This window comes from Cordyceps fumosorosea (assembly GCF_001636725.1).
Source record: "Cordyceps fumosorosea ARSEF 2679 chromosome Unknown scaffold_26, whole genome shotgun sequence".
NCBI lineage: Eukaryota > Fungi > Ascomycota > Sordariomycetes > Hypocreales > Cordycipitaceae > Cordyceps > Cordyceps fumosorosea.
Window position 1 is genome coordinate 327,593 of NW_017387326.1, and position 15,823 is coordinate 343,415.

Sequence of the window (15,823 nt, forward strand, 5' to 3'; positions counted from 1 at the left end):
CAACCAACATCCAGAACCCAACACCTAGGACTGCCATACTGTCAATGTCTCCAAGCGTGGTTGTTGAAGGGATATATCGCCCAACTTCGTGATTGATAATGCCTACAAAAAGGCCGATGCAGGTCACAAGTATCATCTCATCAACAAGACCAATTATGAAGACCGGCTTTGCAAAGCCGGAGCCGCAAAAGAACGCCGTGATGATACCCAATACGCCGAGGATGGTGGAGATGACTAGCAGTGCAAACATGGCCACTGCTAACCTGCCGGTGAAACTGTGGTCGGGGCCTCTGCTGTTTAGTGCCTCGACACACTGGTAGAGCATGGTGACATGGCTGTCAGAGACATTTGTGGCCTCGATATCCATGTTCAGCTGAGATACCCAGCTGATTCGTGGCCCATGGCTTTGGCATCTCGCAACTCCCGCTTCGACTCTGCAGGAGCCTGTATTTTTTTTGTTTGGCAAGTCAATAAATGGACTGCTAGTGCTCGGAAACTCTAGTTTGGGGCATACCTGAGAGGCCGATACGGTAGGCATCTGGTCGGAAGTCTTCGGTAGACTCATAGCACTGATCGCCAAGAGTTTGCTTCAACAATTTTTGGTCGATGTTGAGCAGACTATAGCTGCTCTCCGAAGAAGTGCGGCAGCTCACCAAGACGCAAATCGTCAGCGCGAGAATGCCTGTGAATTGCAGGTTAATTTTGCACTCAGCGCGGACGATGCTTAGACTTGGCATACCTAAGTTGCATACTAGGATCCAAGCATAGGAGAGTTTCGGACGCCATGACTTTGCTGACATCTTTATTCCTGACTTGAGGCTCGAGGTAGTTTAAATATAGCGGATGACTCACCCTAGAGCTAGTTGCAAAGTCGTAGAGCGCTTAGAGATTAGGGTCATTCTATCATTATATACTATTTCAAGCTTCAACGGCACTGTCTCAGTACATCTGGGATAAGATGCACCCCTGCAGGTTGGGCTCAACTGAGCTTACTGTAATATGGTAGATTATGTCACTTAATCTGTCGTGTACCTGATTTATCGACGCGAGTTCAGCTACGGGTTCAGCCGCGGGTTCAGCCGCCACGATGCGAAGGGGCAATGTCTATCGAAAGGAGGAACGGACCGTTGTATAATTTTCTTGGCATATAGCCAACTCCTCAGTTGTGGCTTGGTAGCTGAAAGATATGGCTATAAATTTAGGCCTGGGTGACAGCCCAGCGAGCGCGTATTTGTGATGCAGTATTAATTTATATGATTTCATTTCACAAACAAAAGAAGGCAAGGATAAAACAAAGAGCATACGGTTAGCACTAAGATTTCTAGAGAGAGTTGAATCATTAAAGGGGCTAACAATAAAGACCCTAGATACTTGATTCTATTCTACTCTTTTTAATAGAGCCGTGTGCTGCATGCGCCACGTTCTCTCCTGTATCGATGCAGGCCGCTGCGGCACCACTATGGTAGCCTCTGTACAACTACGTCGAGGCCCAAGATAGATAGTGAGTCAGTCAGCGTATTCAGGAAACTGAGAAATATCACTAATAACAAGACGCCAGCCAATTCAAGCACAGTGGCAAGTGTCTAGATGACGGTAATGATAAGCCTGGACGGCGTTGGGGTAAGATGGGGAAATCATCACCACACCCAAAACAGAAAAAGTATCGCGTTATTCAAATAAACACCGAAGCCGTCCGCTATTTCAAAAGGTCCCCATACGTTGCCTCCTCCAGCTTCTGCCACAGCAGCCCCGACGGCGGCGCGCTCGCATTGTTCGCGGCAGGGTCGAATTCGATGACGTTGAGCATCATGACGCCCGCGATGCCCGATTCTCGATCCAACCACTACGTTCAGCGTCAGAATCATCATGACACACGCACAGACGAAAGAGCGAAACCTACCCATCGAGGCCCCGATGCACCGCTCCACGAAATCGAACCCTTCCGTCGCTTGCCCGGCACGTCGTCGACGTTGACCATGCCGCCAAACGCCTGCTGCATGCGTGCGTGCCGCGGGAACTCGGGCGCCACGATGCCGTGCACGCCCATGTCGTACGTGAAGGCCTCGATGCCCTTGACCTGCTTCGGGTTGAGCTGGTGCCTGCAGAGCTCCTCCATCGACGCCTCGGACAGCAGCCTGCCCGCGAGCAGGCCCTGCAGGAACGTGGCGAAGTCGCGCGCCGTGGAGAAGAGCCCGCCGCCGCCGCCCTCCATGGTCCAGTCCTCCACCGCCGTCGAGTCGCCCTGCAGCTCCAGCTTGCCGCCGCGGCGGGCAAGGTCGGGGACGAAGCGGTCGTGCACGTGCGGCAGCCGCGACGGGTAGAAGCCGGTGTCGCGCATGCCGAGGGGCGCGAGGATGCGTTCCTGCACGTACTCGCCGAGGGAGCGACCGGTGACGAGGGCGAGCAGCTCGCCGGCCCAGTCCGGGCCGGTGCCGTAGTTCCAGTACTCGTCGGGGGCGTACACGAGCGGCGTGTCGATGGCGGCGCGGCTGCGCGCGGGGAACAGCCCGGGGCGGCGGTCCGGTCGCTGGGACCACTGCAGCGCGCGCGGGTTGGAGAAGTCGTACGGGTAGCCCGAGGTGTGCGCGAGCAACATCCTGTTGCGTGTTAATCAGGCGTCATGAGAGCCTCAAGGACGGGGCGCGGGAGAGGGGTCCCGTCAGGCTCGAAGCCGCGCAGGACTTGCACTTTCTGCATCTCGACGAACCGCGGTCGTACGTCGTCGTCGAGGTTGACGAGGCCGCGCTCGACGAGCTGCAGCAGGCACGTCGCTGTCACGACCTTGCTCATGGAGGCGATCCAGGTGAAGGAGTCGGCGGCGAAGGCGGGCGAGGCGGCGTCCAGACCGATGCGTCCGGCCGCACCGGAGTACAGAAAATCTGAGCATATGAGCGTCGCAAAGGTTAGCAGAGGGTTCCAGGAAGTAAATGTCTCTTTTGTTCTGATTTTTGCCTCGGCATACCAGCGGCTGTCAGCATCGCGGGTCTTGCACGTACCGTCTTTGTTAGTGACGACAAAGGCCGCGCCGAGGACCTTGCCCGTGGCGTCGTCGCCCAACGGTACGGCGTCGTTCAGGATGGCGTTCAACTTTTCCATTCTCGCGATTGCTTCTCGGATCTGTAATTTGGAAGAGGGGAAGATCAAGAACGAAGCAAAACGTTTGTTTGAAAAGCTGACGCTGGCCACCACAAATTACGCGTCCCTCCAGTTACATTCAGGTCAGCCTGGTTAGACTTGCTGACCCCGCCGCTGCGCTCACCCATATCATCGTGCAGATCGATCTTACCGGTCCGGCGGCCTGATGCGGTTTGGGCTAATGAAGCCCTAATGAGGCTGGCCTCTGGTATTCGTATAATTGTTGTCGTAAAGGGTGCCTGCCACCTTGGCGAGCAAATATGAGCGCCTCGGCTTCGGTTTGTTCGTTCACCACCACCCAGGAAGCAGAGCTACCGATCACGATGTCGGCTTGTAAAAAATAAGGAGACGGTTGATATTAGATTTACATACGTCCAGAAAAGCTGCTGATCAGGTCTTAAATTAGAGTAGAAAATAATAGTAAATCATAGCGCCGTGTGGTGCAACGGCTATGTTGTCGCACGACAGCCGCCTCGCACACCGTCTAACTGCCGGGCACCGCATTTCTGGCACCGCATTGACTACCGTTTAAACTCACGGGAGTAGTGATATCTCGGCCTTCTTTTATATTAAATGTGAAGAATGAAGTGCAAAATATGGTGAAGTGTAACAGTATCGCCGGTCCGGTTCATTCTCAGGTCAAGGATGACCTTGGCATGCACAAAACATGCTAAAATTAAGAAAAAGGACAAAAGAACATTCGCATGCATCGGGTTAATACCTGCAATAGGGCAGCTAGTACAGCAGCTCTCGGGTCCGTCCTCGTGCATTATGCTTGGCGTGATATGGAGGCAGCACTGGCTATAGATCCGTAATACGCCGCAGAACACGATGTGCAGGACTTGGCTAAGATATGCAACCCTCATCATTCTTCTGCTTTAAGAAACCCAAGTTCTTTGTCTGTAGTAAAGAGAACTCTTCTTCACGGTGCGAGGCACACCAGGCTCTAACAGTCGGTAGTCAATGTAGGGGGCAACCAGAGCCACAGACCTTATCGATGGATGAAAGTCATTATCGAGGAATTCATCTCTACCTCGACCTCCGTGAATGAATTCGCATCTCCTGCATTCATATTAGGTTTGACCCTTGATATTCACCCTCCTTATACGTATCCCCTGTCGTGCATGCCACGAAATAACGGTAGCCGCATGCGTACAGATTAGTTACTGCAACAGGTGGCGCTGGAGCTACACAAGCCGTGTCAGCCGTCCCAGTACAAGCCACGGGAATCCTTCCATAGGCGCTCCTTGTTTCCTCGTCTTCAACTCGTTTGTTTGCTTCTTTCCCTCGCGCCTTCTTCACCCCTGATTTACCAAGAATCAATGCCACCATCACGTCATTCTTCCATCCTCTACTGAGATGCCACCACCCTCCTTTACCCGCATCAACGAAGTCGTCTCTGTCCAGTATGCCACTCCAAAAGATGGCCAATTGCCTTCAGCCGGGAGGCACCTGAATGCGAGCGCACAAGGAGCCGACGATGCTGCCTCCTCGCCCAAGACCATCCTGTTCCTATCTTGGGCGGACGCTGACGCGCGCCACATTGAAAAATACACCAGGCTGTACAACGAGCTCTACCCGCGCGCCGACATCATCCTCGTCGAGAGCAGCATGGTCGAGTTCTTCCTGCGTCCCGCCGCTGTCAAGCGGCGCCTCGTCCAGCCCGTCGTCCAGATGCTCCTCCTCCGCGACGAAGCCGCCCTCCACGTGCACATCATGTCCAACGGCGCCTCCAAGCAGTGGTGCACCATCGACGACATGCTCCGCGCCGGCGGCGGCGGCCGCTGCTCCTCGCTGGCCGCCGTGCCCACCGTGCTCGACAGCACCCCCGGCTGCGGGGGCTTCCGCCGGACCTGGGCCGCCGTGGTCGGAGGCTTGCCGCGGGCTGCGGTGCCGCGGGCTGCGGTGCCGCGGGCGGTGCTGGTAGTGGTACTCGGCCCGATATTTTGCGCGCTGGAGGTGGCGCGGCGCGTGCTGCCGGGGCCGGACGCACTGGAGGTGGTGCGGCGGCGGCTCAACGCGCCGCCGCCGCCGGGGGACGGGAAAGGATGCGGCCGGCGGTGTTATATCTACTCGGAGGAGGACGAGATGATCGGGTGGGAGGACGTGGAGGAACACGCGAGGGAGGCGGGGAGAAAGGGCTGGAGCGTAGAGCTGGTCAAGGTGGATGGGAGCGGGCATGTTGGGCACTTGAGGAGGGACCCGGACGGGTACAAGGCGGCGGTCGAGAGGACCTGGCGGGCGAGGGCAAAGCTGTGACGGCCGTCGCGTCGCAGATACAACGAAGGCTTGAGAAAGACAGCATCATGCTTCCCGTGACGTTTTTTTGATGTGCAGGACGGCGATGCCCCCTCCCCCAAAACGCGCGCCACTCTTACATCGAGGAGACTGAACAGGTACTCGCGAGCAGCAAATGCTTTCGCTTATTACACCGCGATCCAATCCAACCCGTGACAGATGTTCACGGCATGTTGCCAATGATTGAAGGGAAAGAAACTGCGCGGGAGATTGGCATGCCGCCATGTGGCAGTCAGGCGTTGGCAGCCGCCACAGTGGTTCTGTCCAGTCTTTATCTCCGTAACCTCACCCTTCAAAAGTACCTGCGACCATATAATACGGTGAAATTATCGGAGCAAAACTAGTGCAACCCAGTGCTCAATAGTCACATGCGACATTACTACTAGGTCTTTGTACTACCGCAAGCCACATCTGTTAGATGAGCTGAGCGCACATGCAGCTTCTCAGCTGGAAGGCGCTGCCATGCCGCGTATTATGTGCCTATATCTACCAGCCGCCCCCTCCACCACCTGCATATTACGTAGATAAACACCAAGGTAGCACATAACAAGTCAGTTTTCCCATAATGCCTTCTTTTCGACTTGTTTGGTATTTGGTCCAAGAGCACGCCCTCCTGGCCGCTGTCGGCTTAGTCGTCCTTTCCCTCGTCTCCGTGGTCGTCTATCGCCTCACGCTTCATCCGCTTGCCCGCGTGCCGGGCCCCATTCTCGCCGCTGCGACCGGCGCCTACGAAGCCTACTTTCAACTGATCAAGGACGGAGGTGGCCGGTACTGGGTCGAGATTGACCGGCTGCACGATGTATACGGTAAGTGTCGGGGTGTCTCGGTTCCCCGCCCGTTGACTTACATGCATCTCGCAAATCTGCAGGCCCTATCGTGCGCATCAACCCGTGGGAAGTCCACATCAAGGATCCCGACTGGAACGACGTCTACAAGCTGTCATCGAGGGCGGCCAAGCCAAGGTCGCACTACAGGTTCTTTGGTAGCGCCGAGAGCACCAACACGACCGAGCCGGACGGTCTTCACCGGGTCCATCGCCAGGCTCTTGGGACTTGGTTCTCCTCGCAAAATGTCACCGCGCACGTACATCAAGTACAAGAGACGGTCAAAAAGCTCCATGATCGCCTCGCTGGTTGCCGCGAACAGGTCGTCAACTTGAGCGACGCGTACCGGTCCCTCGCGCTCGACGTCAGCACCGGGTTTGCCTTTCAGCGACCATTCGGCGGTATCGACCAGCCAGACTTTGGCAAGGCCTTTAACCAAGCCGTCTGGAGCTATGCCCGTCTTGGGTTGCTCAACAGGCATTTGTTTGGGCTCCCGTTCTGGCTTCTGCAGTCGCTCCTCCCGCGGTCCATCTCTAACAGACTTAGCCCGGCGGCTTCTCGCGTGTTCATGGAGGTACGTCTGGATAACTCCTAGAAAAGTTCCATCTCTCATGCCTCTCATCCCGGACTCTGCAGACCGTACATCAATGTGCCGCACACTCTTTCAACCAGCCCATGGCACCGGAGGGGGAGGCTCCGCAGGACATGGTGCAGGCCATGCTCGTCTCGGATCTTCCCGACAAGCAAAAGACATTTACCCGAGTGTTTGGTGACTGCCGAAACATCATTCTTGCTGGAAACGAGACCACGGCGACCGTTCTAACGTCCATCACCTATCATCTTCTAAGCAGCCCGGAGATGCAAACTAAGCTTCGAAGCGAGTTGAAGAGCGCGCGGGATGCAAAAGGCGCTGCCCTGGGGTATCAAGATCTCCGATCCGTGCCGTACCTCACGGGCGTGATAAACGAGGCCTTGCGTACGAGCTATTCTGTCTCAGGAAGACTTCCGCGCTACTCGGAGGTTGCAGACTTTGAATACCAGCGGTACTTTCTGCCTCGTGGGGTGGGTTACCTCGTTCTTCTCCGTACATACTATCAGTCAACTTACCAATATTTGGACTAGACTCACATCTCAATCAGCATGCACGATGCTCACATGGATCCGGCCATCTTCCCTGACCCCGAAAAGTTCAACCCCGATCGCTGGCTGAATCAGCCCGACTACAAGCGACTCGCTAAATATCTTCAACCGTGGGGTCGCGGATCGCGGCTCTGCATCGGCAAGGAGCTGGCAACCATGGACATCTACCTCACCGTGTCGCGATTATTTGGTCCAGGATGCGAGTTTGAGATGAAGCTTTTTGAGACTGAGCGGAGAGATTGGGACATCTTTGGTGACTATTTTGGGCCGCTGCCTGCACCGGGAAGCAGAGGGTTGCGCGTGATGGTTGGGAAGCCTCAGTAGTGGAACAGCTGGGCTGGATCTCGGCAACTGGTCGTGTTTTATTTTGGCCTTTACGGATGCCTGGTTAGTAGTTAGCCTGAGCTTGAATCCGTACTAGATCTGCATAGGTCTGCCTCCCCAGAAGCTTGGAGCATTTTTCTTGTCCAAGACGCCTTGTCTTTGACATAAAGTGAGCTGATTGACCTTGATAAATACTAACAACTGCCCAGCAGGTTCCAGCTGCAGGCGATGGCCCCCATGCTGATCGGCAGTAACAACCGCGAGACAAATTTCTTCAGTTTCCCCATTCTTTACTTTCAATGGCGACCCCCATGCAAGACCCGGGCGAGAAGTCGCTCGACAGGCTCCTCGCGACCCTGACCACCTCGCTGCACCCAGCCACCTTTGTCTTCGCCGCGCTGGACACCACCAAGACGGCTACCACCCTGCCCCCGCTCGCCGAGGTGCAGCTGCTATTCCGCGAGCGCGAGGCCGTCACCGTCATCGTCACCAAGGAGTACGCCGAGGCGAACGCCCTGGACTACCTGTTCCCGAGCCGGATGATCACGCTCGAGGTGACGTCGAGCCTGGAGGCAGTGGGCTTCATGGCGGTGGTGGCGACGAGGCTGGCGACGCTGGGCATGGGCGTCAACCCGGTGAGCGGCTTCTACCACGACCACCTGTTCGTGCCGGAGGGCAGGGAGGAGGAGGCGATGCGGGAGCTGGAGAGGCTGGCAGAGGACAAGAGGCGGGGGTTGTAGCCAGGGCTGGGGCTGGTGATGGTGGGAAATTGGGCGTTTTTCGGACACGCATAGAGACGGGCGTGTAAAATTGCACTTTTAAGACTCAAAAACTTGTGTAATAATATCAATACGAATTACAGAGAGATGGGGTAATCAATACAATGAATGTTGCTTTATTTAAGTATGTAGGCACCTATCGTGAATACCCTGCACAACGAGACCCGGCCCCGCACTAGCTCCCGCCGCCCGCCCACTGTGGCCCGTCCGTCGTTTCGTTTCTGCCACCTGTTCGATTTCCAGCTTGCTGCCAGCAAACCGAACAGCTCTCGACGCTTTCTCACCACCATCAACACACGGCCACAGCGGCTTTTGTGATTGTGACTTCTGTCGCTCCATCACCTACCAGCTTCCCGACAGCTCAACTATTCAACAAAAAGGAACGCCTCCCAACTGACACGCGACAAAGCTCCACGATGCACCAGCACACCGTCGCCTCTGCGCTCGCCGTGCTGCTGGCCACGGCGCCGACGGCCTGGGCCGGCATGTACACCAAGAAGTCGCCCGTCCTGCAGGTCGACGCCAAGTCGTTCGACCGGCTGATCAACCGCTCGAATTACACTTCGGTAAGAATGCCATGTCCTAGTCAATGTCGCAGACGGCACCCGCTAATCAAAACCACCAAGATTGTCGAGTTCTACGCGCCCTGGTGCGGCCACTGCCAGAACCTCAAGCCCGCCTACGAAAAGGCCGCCACCAACCTGCAGGGGCTGGCCAAGGTCGCCGCCGTCGACTGCGACGAGGACGCGAACAAGCAGCTCTGCGGGTCCATGGGCGTCAAGGGCTTCCCGACGCTCAAGATCGTGCGGCCCGGCAAGAAGGCCGGCCGCCCGGTCGTCGAGGACTACAATGGCGGGCGCACGGCGGGCGCCATCGTCGAGGCCGTGGCCGCCAAGATCAACAACCACGTCGCGCGCCTCGCGGACAAGGACCTGGAGGGGTTCCTAGCCGGCGGCGACGGCCCGAAGGCGATACTGTTCACGGAAAAGGGCACCACGAGCGCGCTGCTACGCAGCATCGCCATCGACTACCTCGGCGTCGTCGGGGTCGCGCAGATACGGAGCAAGGAGGCCAAGGCGGTGGCACGGTTTGGCATTGACAAGTTTCCTACGCTAGTCTTGGTGCCCGGCGGCGGCGGGGAGCCCGTCGTGTACGACGGCGAGATGAAGAAGGCGGACATGGTCAAGTTCCTCAGCCAGGCGGGCGAGCCCAACCCGGACCCGGCCCCGGCTAAGAGCAAGGGCGGCGACAAGAAAGACAAGAAGGCAAAGGCCGACAAGAAGGAGAAGCCCAAGGCTGCGGATGAGTCCTCCAAGGCCCAGCAAAAGAAAGCCGCCGCTGAACAAGACGCCGAGGCCGAGGCCGAGACCGATAACGAGGCTCCTCCCCCTCCTCCCGTTTCCACCCCCCAAATCATCGTCATCCCTACCGCTTCTAGCAAACAGGAGGTTTCCGAACAGTGCCTCCAGCCCAAATCCCACACCTGCATCCTGGCTCTTGTCCCCGAGGCCGAGACCGACGACAGCAAAAAGGTCATCGACTCGCTCTCCCAGCTCAACACAAAGTACATCCATGGCCAGCGAAAGGTGTTCCCCTTTATCGCCGTGCCCGACAGCGTCGCCGTGACGATCCGTGAGAAGCTAGAGGCCACGAGCGAGGTCGAGCTCGTCGCCGTCAACGCGCGCCGCAACTGGTGGCGCAGGTACGAGGGCGACTTTGCTGCCGCCAGCGTCGAGGCGTGGGTCGACGTGATCCGCATGGGCGAGGGGGCCAAGAAGAAGCTTCCCAAGGGCATCGTCGAGGATTCTGAGGAGCCAGCGGAGAAAATTGCTGAGGAGCCAAAGGAGGAGAAGATTATCGAGGAGCCAAAGGAGGAGATTGTAGAGGAGGCTGTTGAGGAGGAGCAACCCGTAGTCGAGGAAGAGGCCGAGCCTGAAGAGGCTGCCGAAGTGCACGACGAGTTGTAATGTAGCAGGCGCCCAGCCCACGTCGCGTGTTGATTTTTGTTTCCGCAGGCGCCAAAATTCAAGTACTGTTTTTTTAAACCCCCAATTCTTTTTTACTCGTCCAAGTCCATCACCATCGTATCGCTCTGCTGTATCGCCCCCTCGCGGATCATCTTGCCGCCCTTGGCCTTGACCACGCCGTCCAGGAACCGCCTGACCTGCTTACAGCCGTCCAGCCCGACCACCAGCATGCCCTCGAAGCGGCTGACCTGGATGCGGCTCTCGCACGCCAGCACCGCCACGCGGTCGCCCTCGCCCAGCGTCGCCACCGTCAGGTGCGGCAGCTCCTGCTCCTCCTGGCCGTTCAGGTCCAGCAGCGGGTCCGCCGCGTCGTCGCCGGCCGCGAAGGAGGAGGTCGACCCCGCGGTGCACGCGGCGATGTAGTCGCTCATGGGCACGCCGGCGTCGACGAGCGCGAGCGTGGCGGCGTTGAGCAGCGCGGCGAGCAGCGAGCCGTCCTGCGAGAGCACGTGCAGCGAGATGGAGATGGTCGAGTGCGGGAAGATGTGCGTGTGGAGGTTGGACGCGAAGGCCTTGGCGATGGTGATTTCCATCTCCTGTATGCGCCTAGAACCGTACAAGGAAGCAATCAGTAATCGTGTGCGCGCGAGAGGAAGCCCGGCGTTTGGGCTGCTGCTGCTGCTGCTGCTGCTGCTGCTGCTGTTGTTCGTTCTACTCACTTGTCGTTGCGGCCGCGCTTCTTGCGGTCGACGCTGGAGAAGCCGGCGATGACGATGTTGACGCTGACCGCCGCCCCATCGCGCGACGCGTTGGTGGCCTGTCCGCCTCGCCTCTGCTGCGCCTGCTGCGCCTGCTGCGGCTCCGAGGGCCCGGACACGACGCACATGACCTTGGTGTGGCCCATCTCGAGGTAGGAGGAGCCGTCGGCGGCGTCCTGCGTGCGGATGAGGGCGTGCAGCCGGCGGAGCTCGTTCCAGCGGCGCCCGTCGACGCGCAGGAGCGCGAGCGAGTACGTGGAGGTGTCCAGTGGCATGTCGTGCAGTTCTTTTGTTAGTTGCGGTATCTCTTAAAAATTCGAGGTCGTCGTTGGGTCAAAGGTGCGAGAGGGAGCGTAGCTGTTTGTAGCTTCGCTTGTTTCTGCAAAATTTGGCTCGGGCAGATTTTCTTTTAGCGGCAGAAAAGAAACCTGGTGGGGTTATTTCTCCAGCGCCAAGCTCTCCCTCACTGATCACTCTCATGCCAAATCGAACATGAACAGTTAACTAGGATTATTGTGATGATAAAAAAATCCAGTATATTTATAACAACGCTAAATTCCAAGAAGAATCAAATGCAGTCCTTGACAATAACACCAAACGCCCAATTGCTATCCGGCCGACTATACGTTTACTACGTCGCGATAAAAAACAGCTACCTACCTTGTCCCTTCTCACACACTTTCCTCATCTATCGTCGCAAATTTTGTCAATACACTTTTCAGCGCCGATCTCCGGATCGGCTTCGCCAAAAACTCGTCCATGCCCGACTCCATGCACTCCTTGCGGTTGCTCTCCTCCGAAAACGCCGTCAGGGCCACGATCGGCGCGGCGTACCCCATCTGCCGAATCAGCCGCGTCGACTGGATGCCGTCCAGGTTGGGCATCTGCACGTCCATGAAGATGAGGTCAAACTTGCGGTTGCGCTCCATGTTCTCCTTCACCAGCTCGTACGCTTCCCGGCCGTCCTTGGCGATGGTCACGTCGAGGACCTTTTCCAGCTTGAGCATGCGCCGCACCACCTCGATGTTGGTCGCGTTGTCGTCCGCGACAAGGACGCATAGGTCGCTGTTGCCGGTCCCGGACTGGCCGGAAGAATCTTTGGCCTTGTCGGCCTTTGCTTTTTGAATGGCGGCTTGCGTCTCGCCGCTTGTGGTCGGCGGGATGACGGTTGTCGAGCCGGTAGGTGGTGGTGCCGTAGCTTGATTGGGATTCGGTGGAAAGAACGGCGTGCTGAGACCGACGAGGCGTGGTTGGATGTCGCTCCTATGGTTATCATGGTTGGTCGTCGTCGTCGTATCGGCGTCTTGCGCCAGCACGCTGCTCAGAGAATTTCGATGGCCACTACCACCGCCGTTGGTGGTAGAGCCGCCAGCGCTTGGAGCTCTCGACCTTGGCCTCGTACTCTCGGAGCGCGTACTTGGTACTCGATCGATGATGTGTTTGAGAGGGATTTGTAGACTGAATGTTGAGCCCAGGCCCTCACTGCTCTTCACTGTGATTTTGCCTCCCATCAGCGTAGCAAGCTGAGAGCAGATGCTCAACCCGAGTCCAGTGCCGCCAAACTCCTTGCTAAAGCTCGAATCTACCTGCACAAACGGCTCGAAAATCTTGTCTTGCATGTTGAGGGGTATACCTCGGCCAGTATCTTCAACCTCGAATGTGAACAGGTACTCATTGGCGCTTTCGATAGTCTGCGTCAGGGAGCTTTGTGTCTCCTCGTCAAACATGACATGCGGGTCACTCAATACTCCTTTTTGATCAAGCGGATTGGTTACTGTTTGAACGGCCGGGGTTGTTACTCTCGACAGCGACTGGAACCAAGATGTTGCCTCCTCGTGGCTGCTATCACTCTGCGTGGGCGAGCCCTCCGTCACAGCCTTGTTTCGAGCATCGTGCTTCGACACGACGTTGTCACCCCAATGTATGCGCACTTGGACTTTCCCTCCAGCTGTTGTAAACTTCAAACTGTTGCTGACGAGATTGATGATGACTTGTAGGATCCTGTGCTGGTCTCCCAGGATATACATGTCCCGTATGCGATGAGACTGGCCCGCTCGGGGTAGACCCTGCTGGACAAGAAGACGTGGTGGGTTGAGATTTTCGGATGAACGGCCAGAGAAGATGACCTCGAGATCAATCTTGCTCTCCCGAGCTTGTTTTTCGAAAATGGATACGATTTGCGATCGAATTTCTCCCAGGCGGAATTCTTTGTGCTCGAGCTTGATCTCATGGCTGATTTGGTTCTTGGAAAAGCTGAGTAGGTCCTCTAAAAGGTGTAATAATAGTTCACCTAATACGTCTCAGAATTAGCCTGTGGAAAATGTCAGATAACGACTTGCAACACGTACCTGATCTATAGAGCGTTTTTAGTGAATGCTGTATGTGAAGAATGTCGTTTTCTTCCATGCAGACCGCACATATCCCCATAATGCCATTCAGAGGTGTCTTTAATTCGTGCGAAATGTTAGCAATAAACAAAGTTTTGCTCTCATTCGCAGCCTCCGCAGCCTTTTTGCTGATTTCTAGTTCCTTGGTCCTTTTCGCTACTTGGTCGTCGAGTGACGTGTACTGCCGGACCAGCTCATCTGTCATTTTGTTGTAAACCTCAGTAAGCTCCGTTACCTCATCAGTGATAATATGCGACCGCTCCTTGACCCTGCCTGGGATCTTAAACACACGGCGATGGTTCTCGATTTCAGCCTGGGTCAGTGGTCTCTGCGGCTTGGAAAACTTCATCACTATGCTTTGGAAGAGGCTCTTGATGGAAGCAGAAGAAAGAGTGCCTCCTGCGCTGGCTGCCTTCTTCTCATCGTCGCCATACTGCAGATCATAACCCGGCACATTGATGGACTTTTCAGTGGCCGTCTTCAGTCTTCGAATAGGACGGACACTGAAGTATGCGCAAGGGATCACGAGCAGCATGACCAAACCAGCAGTCCCAAAGGCACACCCAACCAGTATTTTGCGCAGTAGGGATATAGGAAGGTAGGCCTCATCACGCGACTTTTCCACCACGATCACCCAGTCCACTAGTGTCGTCTGTGGACGAGCAACACCAACCGCAACCGCGTATCCTTGCTCGTTTGTTGTCGTCAAGCTTGCGCGGGCATTATTCAGGTTTCCATTGTACGTTGAGTACGCGCCATTGATAGCTGGGTATCGTGAGAGCGGGAAAGGTGCATCCCATTTTCCTTGCTTATCCGTATGACGATCGACCTGACCAGGGTGAGTTGCCGGTGATAAGACAATTCGAACGGCGTAGTCGCTCAGAGAGCCGCTAGGTGGCTGGTATGTAGCGTTGGATGGGAGCAGAGGTGGTGTGAAACGGTTCGACGGGTCATTGGGGGTGACGAGCAGTGCCACACCAGTTTTCCCAAGTCCGTCGACAGCTGTTTGGATGTCGAGAAACGAGTTGGCGGCAGCAACCAGGGTCAGGTAGCCTAGAATGAACCCATTCGAGGTGAGAGATCGAATAGGAATCGTGAGCGATATCAGCGCAAACGTTTGATTGACGGCCAGGGGGCCAAGCAGCAGCCCCCGACTATCACTTAGCAGTACACCGGGAAATGCGCTCGCCGCGACGGCCTTCTCTGAGGGTATGTACGGATTCGGAATATCCAGGGTCTCATAAGTGATGTTGGGGTATAGAGAGGGTGGGTAGCCATATTTAGTGTCGCTGAGATTGACAGACAGTCCGTCGGGAGTGAGGTACGGCAGCGGAATGTTCTGAGTCTGAGTCCCGACGCCGGAGCCGGTGACACTGACAAGGCCCGTCGAATTCTCACCCGTCTGGTTTCGCGAGTAAATGCGTGCCTGCAGTAGACCGGTGAAGCTGCTGGTGGCGAGCGCGCTTTGCAGGTCGGTGACTGTGGGCTCGAATGGGTTGCTTGTTGTTGCATTGTTATTGTAGAAATTGGCAAGTGACTGCTGTATCAAGATGCGTGTGGAAACCGTGCGGCTGATGGTGTTGAGCAGCTGTAGCTGCGCGTCAATCTTGGTGGCGTAGAGTGAGGCTGCGAGAGCCAGACTGTCAGTTTCGACATTGATGACGAAGCCTTGGACATAGATCCAGGTTGGGACCGCGACGACGGTGAGCGCGAGCAAGGCAACGCCGCTCACGAGCAGCGCAAGCTGAACCCAAATGGGGACTCTCATCTCTTAGAGATCTAGGGGAGCCAGTTGCCCCTAGTAGACCGGCCTCCGCTAAGTTCTTCGGATTCGGGTGCAAGCTGGGAGCGCTTCAAGCGGCCGACGTCCCCAGAAATCCGATTTGGGTTGAAAGGACCAAGTTGACGCCGCAGAGTCTCAGCCCGTGAAAAAGCAAAAGGCTCAACATATTTATTAATATGCCAGGAGGGGGCGGCCAAGTCCCCTTCTGTTACCCCGTAGTGACCACTAGTTGAATTTCAGACGTTAAAACTGGCGCGCCGTTGGACTTTGAGCTCCAGGTCCGGCCGAAATAATAGCTAGAACTGTTCAGCTGAAGCGAGCGCAAGCTTCGTAAGGCCGCCTATATTCCATCTTACCAGGGCGAGTACAGGGGCGGACGAATGGCTCCGAGGCGTGGCCCGCATCATTGTTCGACTTTCCCAAGCAAA

At 56.3% G+C, this 15,823-nt stretch overlaps 7 protein-coding genes across 7 annotated transcripts; 4 read left to right on the forward strand and 3 right to left on the reverse strand.

The window, feature by feature from the left end:
• Positions 1-369: 369 nt before the first annotated feature.
• Positions 370-786, reverse strand: ISF_08102 (hypothetical protein; the record flags this gene model as incomplete). Its single annotated transcript, XM_018851705.1, has 3 exons — positions 370-434; positions 515-682; positions 753-786. 3 exons carry the CDS (start codon positions 784-786, stop codon positions 370-372), a joined length of 267 nt encoding a protein of 88 aa, XP_018701191.1.
• A 910-nt stretch (positions 787-1,696) lies between these two features.
• Positions 1,697-3,096, reverse strand: ISF_08103 (beta-lactamase; the record flags this gene model as incomplete). Its single annotated transcript, XM_018851706.1, has 4 exons — positions 1,697-1,843; positions 1,901-2,597; positions 2,708-2,879; positions 2,997-3,096. 4 exons carry the CDS (start codon positions 3,094-3,096, stop codon positions 1,697-1,699), a joined length of 1,116 nt encoding a protein of 371 aa, XP_018701192.1.
• A 1,398-nt stretch (positions 3,097-4,494) lies between these two features.
• ISF_08104 (DUF829 domain protein (PaxU)) lies at positions 4,495-5,394 on the forward strand (the record flags this gene model as incomplete). The annotated part of the gene is made up of 1 exon (XM_018851707.1): positions 4,495-5,394. The coding sequence occupies one exon, from the start codon at positions 4,495-4,497 to the stop codon at positions 5,392-5,394; it is 900 nt and encodes a 299-aa protein (XP_018701193.1).
• A 604-nt stretch (positions 5,395-5,998) lies between these two features.
• ISF_08105 (Cytochrome P450) lies at positions 5,999-7,721 on the forward strand (the record flags this gene model as incomplete). Its single annotated transcript, XM_018851708.1, has 4 exons — positions 5,999-6,239; positions 6,302-6,831; positions 6,930-7,319; positions 7,380-7,721. The coding sequence occupies 4 exons, from the start codon at positions 5,999-6,001 to the stop codon at positions 7,719-7,721; spliced, it is 1,503 nt and encodes a 500-aa protein (XP_018701194.1).
• A 299-nt stretch (positions 7,722-8,020) lies between these two features.
• Positions 8,021-8,461, forward strand: ISF_08106 (integron protein cassette protein; the record flags this gene model as incomplete). Its single annotated transcript, XM_018851709.1, has 1 exon — positions 8,021-8,461. The coding sequence occupies one exon, from the start codon at positions 8,021-8,023 to the stop codon at positions 8,459-8,461; it is 441 nt and encodes a 146-aa protein (XP_018701195.1).
• A 455-nt stretch (positions 8,462-8,916) lies between these two features.
• On the forward strand, positions 8,917-10,467 carry ISF_08107 (Thioredoxin-like fold protein; the record flags this gene model as incomplete). The annotated part of the gene is made up of 2 exons (XM_018851710.1): positions 8,917-9,066; positions 9,127-10,467. The coding sequence occupies 2 exons, from the start codon at positions 8,917-8,919 to the stop codon at positions 10,465-10,467; spliced, it is 1,491 nt and encodes a 496-aa protein (XP_018701196.1).
• Positions 10,468-10,559: 92 nt separating this feature from the next.
• Positions 10,560-15,380, reverse strand: ISF_08108 (ATPase-like, ATP-binding domain protein; the record flags this gene model as incomplete). The annotated part of the gene is made up of 4 exons (XM_018851711.1): positions 10,560-11,073; positions 11,187-11,511; positions 11,905-13,491; positions 13,574-15,380. 4 exons carry the CDS (start codon positions 15,378-15,380, stop codon positions 10,560-10,562), a joined length of 4,233 nt encoding a protein of 1,410 aa, XP_018701197.1.
• Positions 15,381-15,823: the final 443 nt, after the last annotated feature.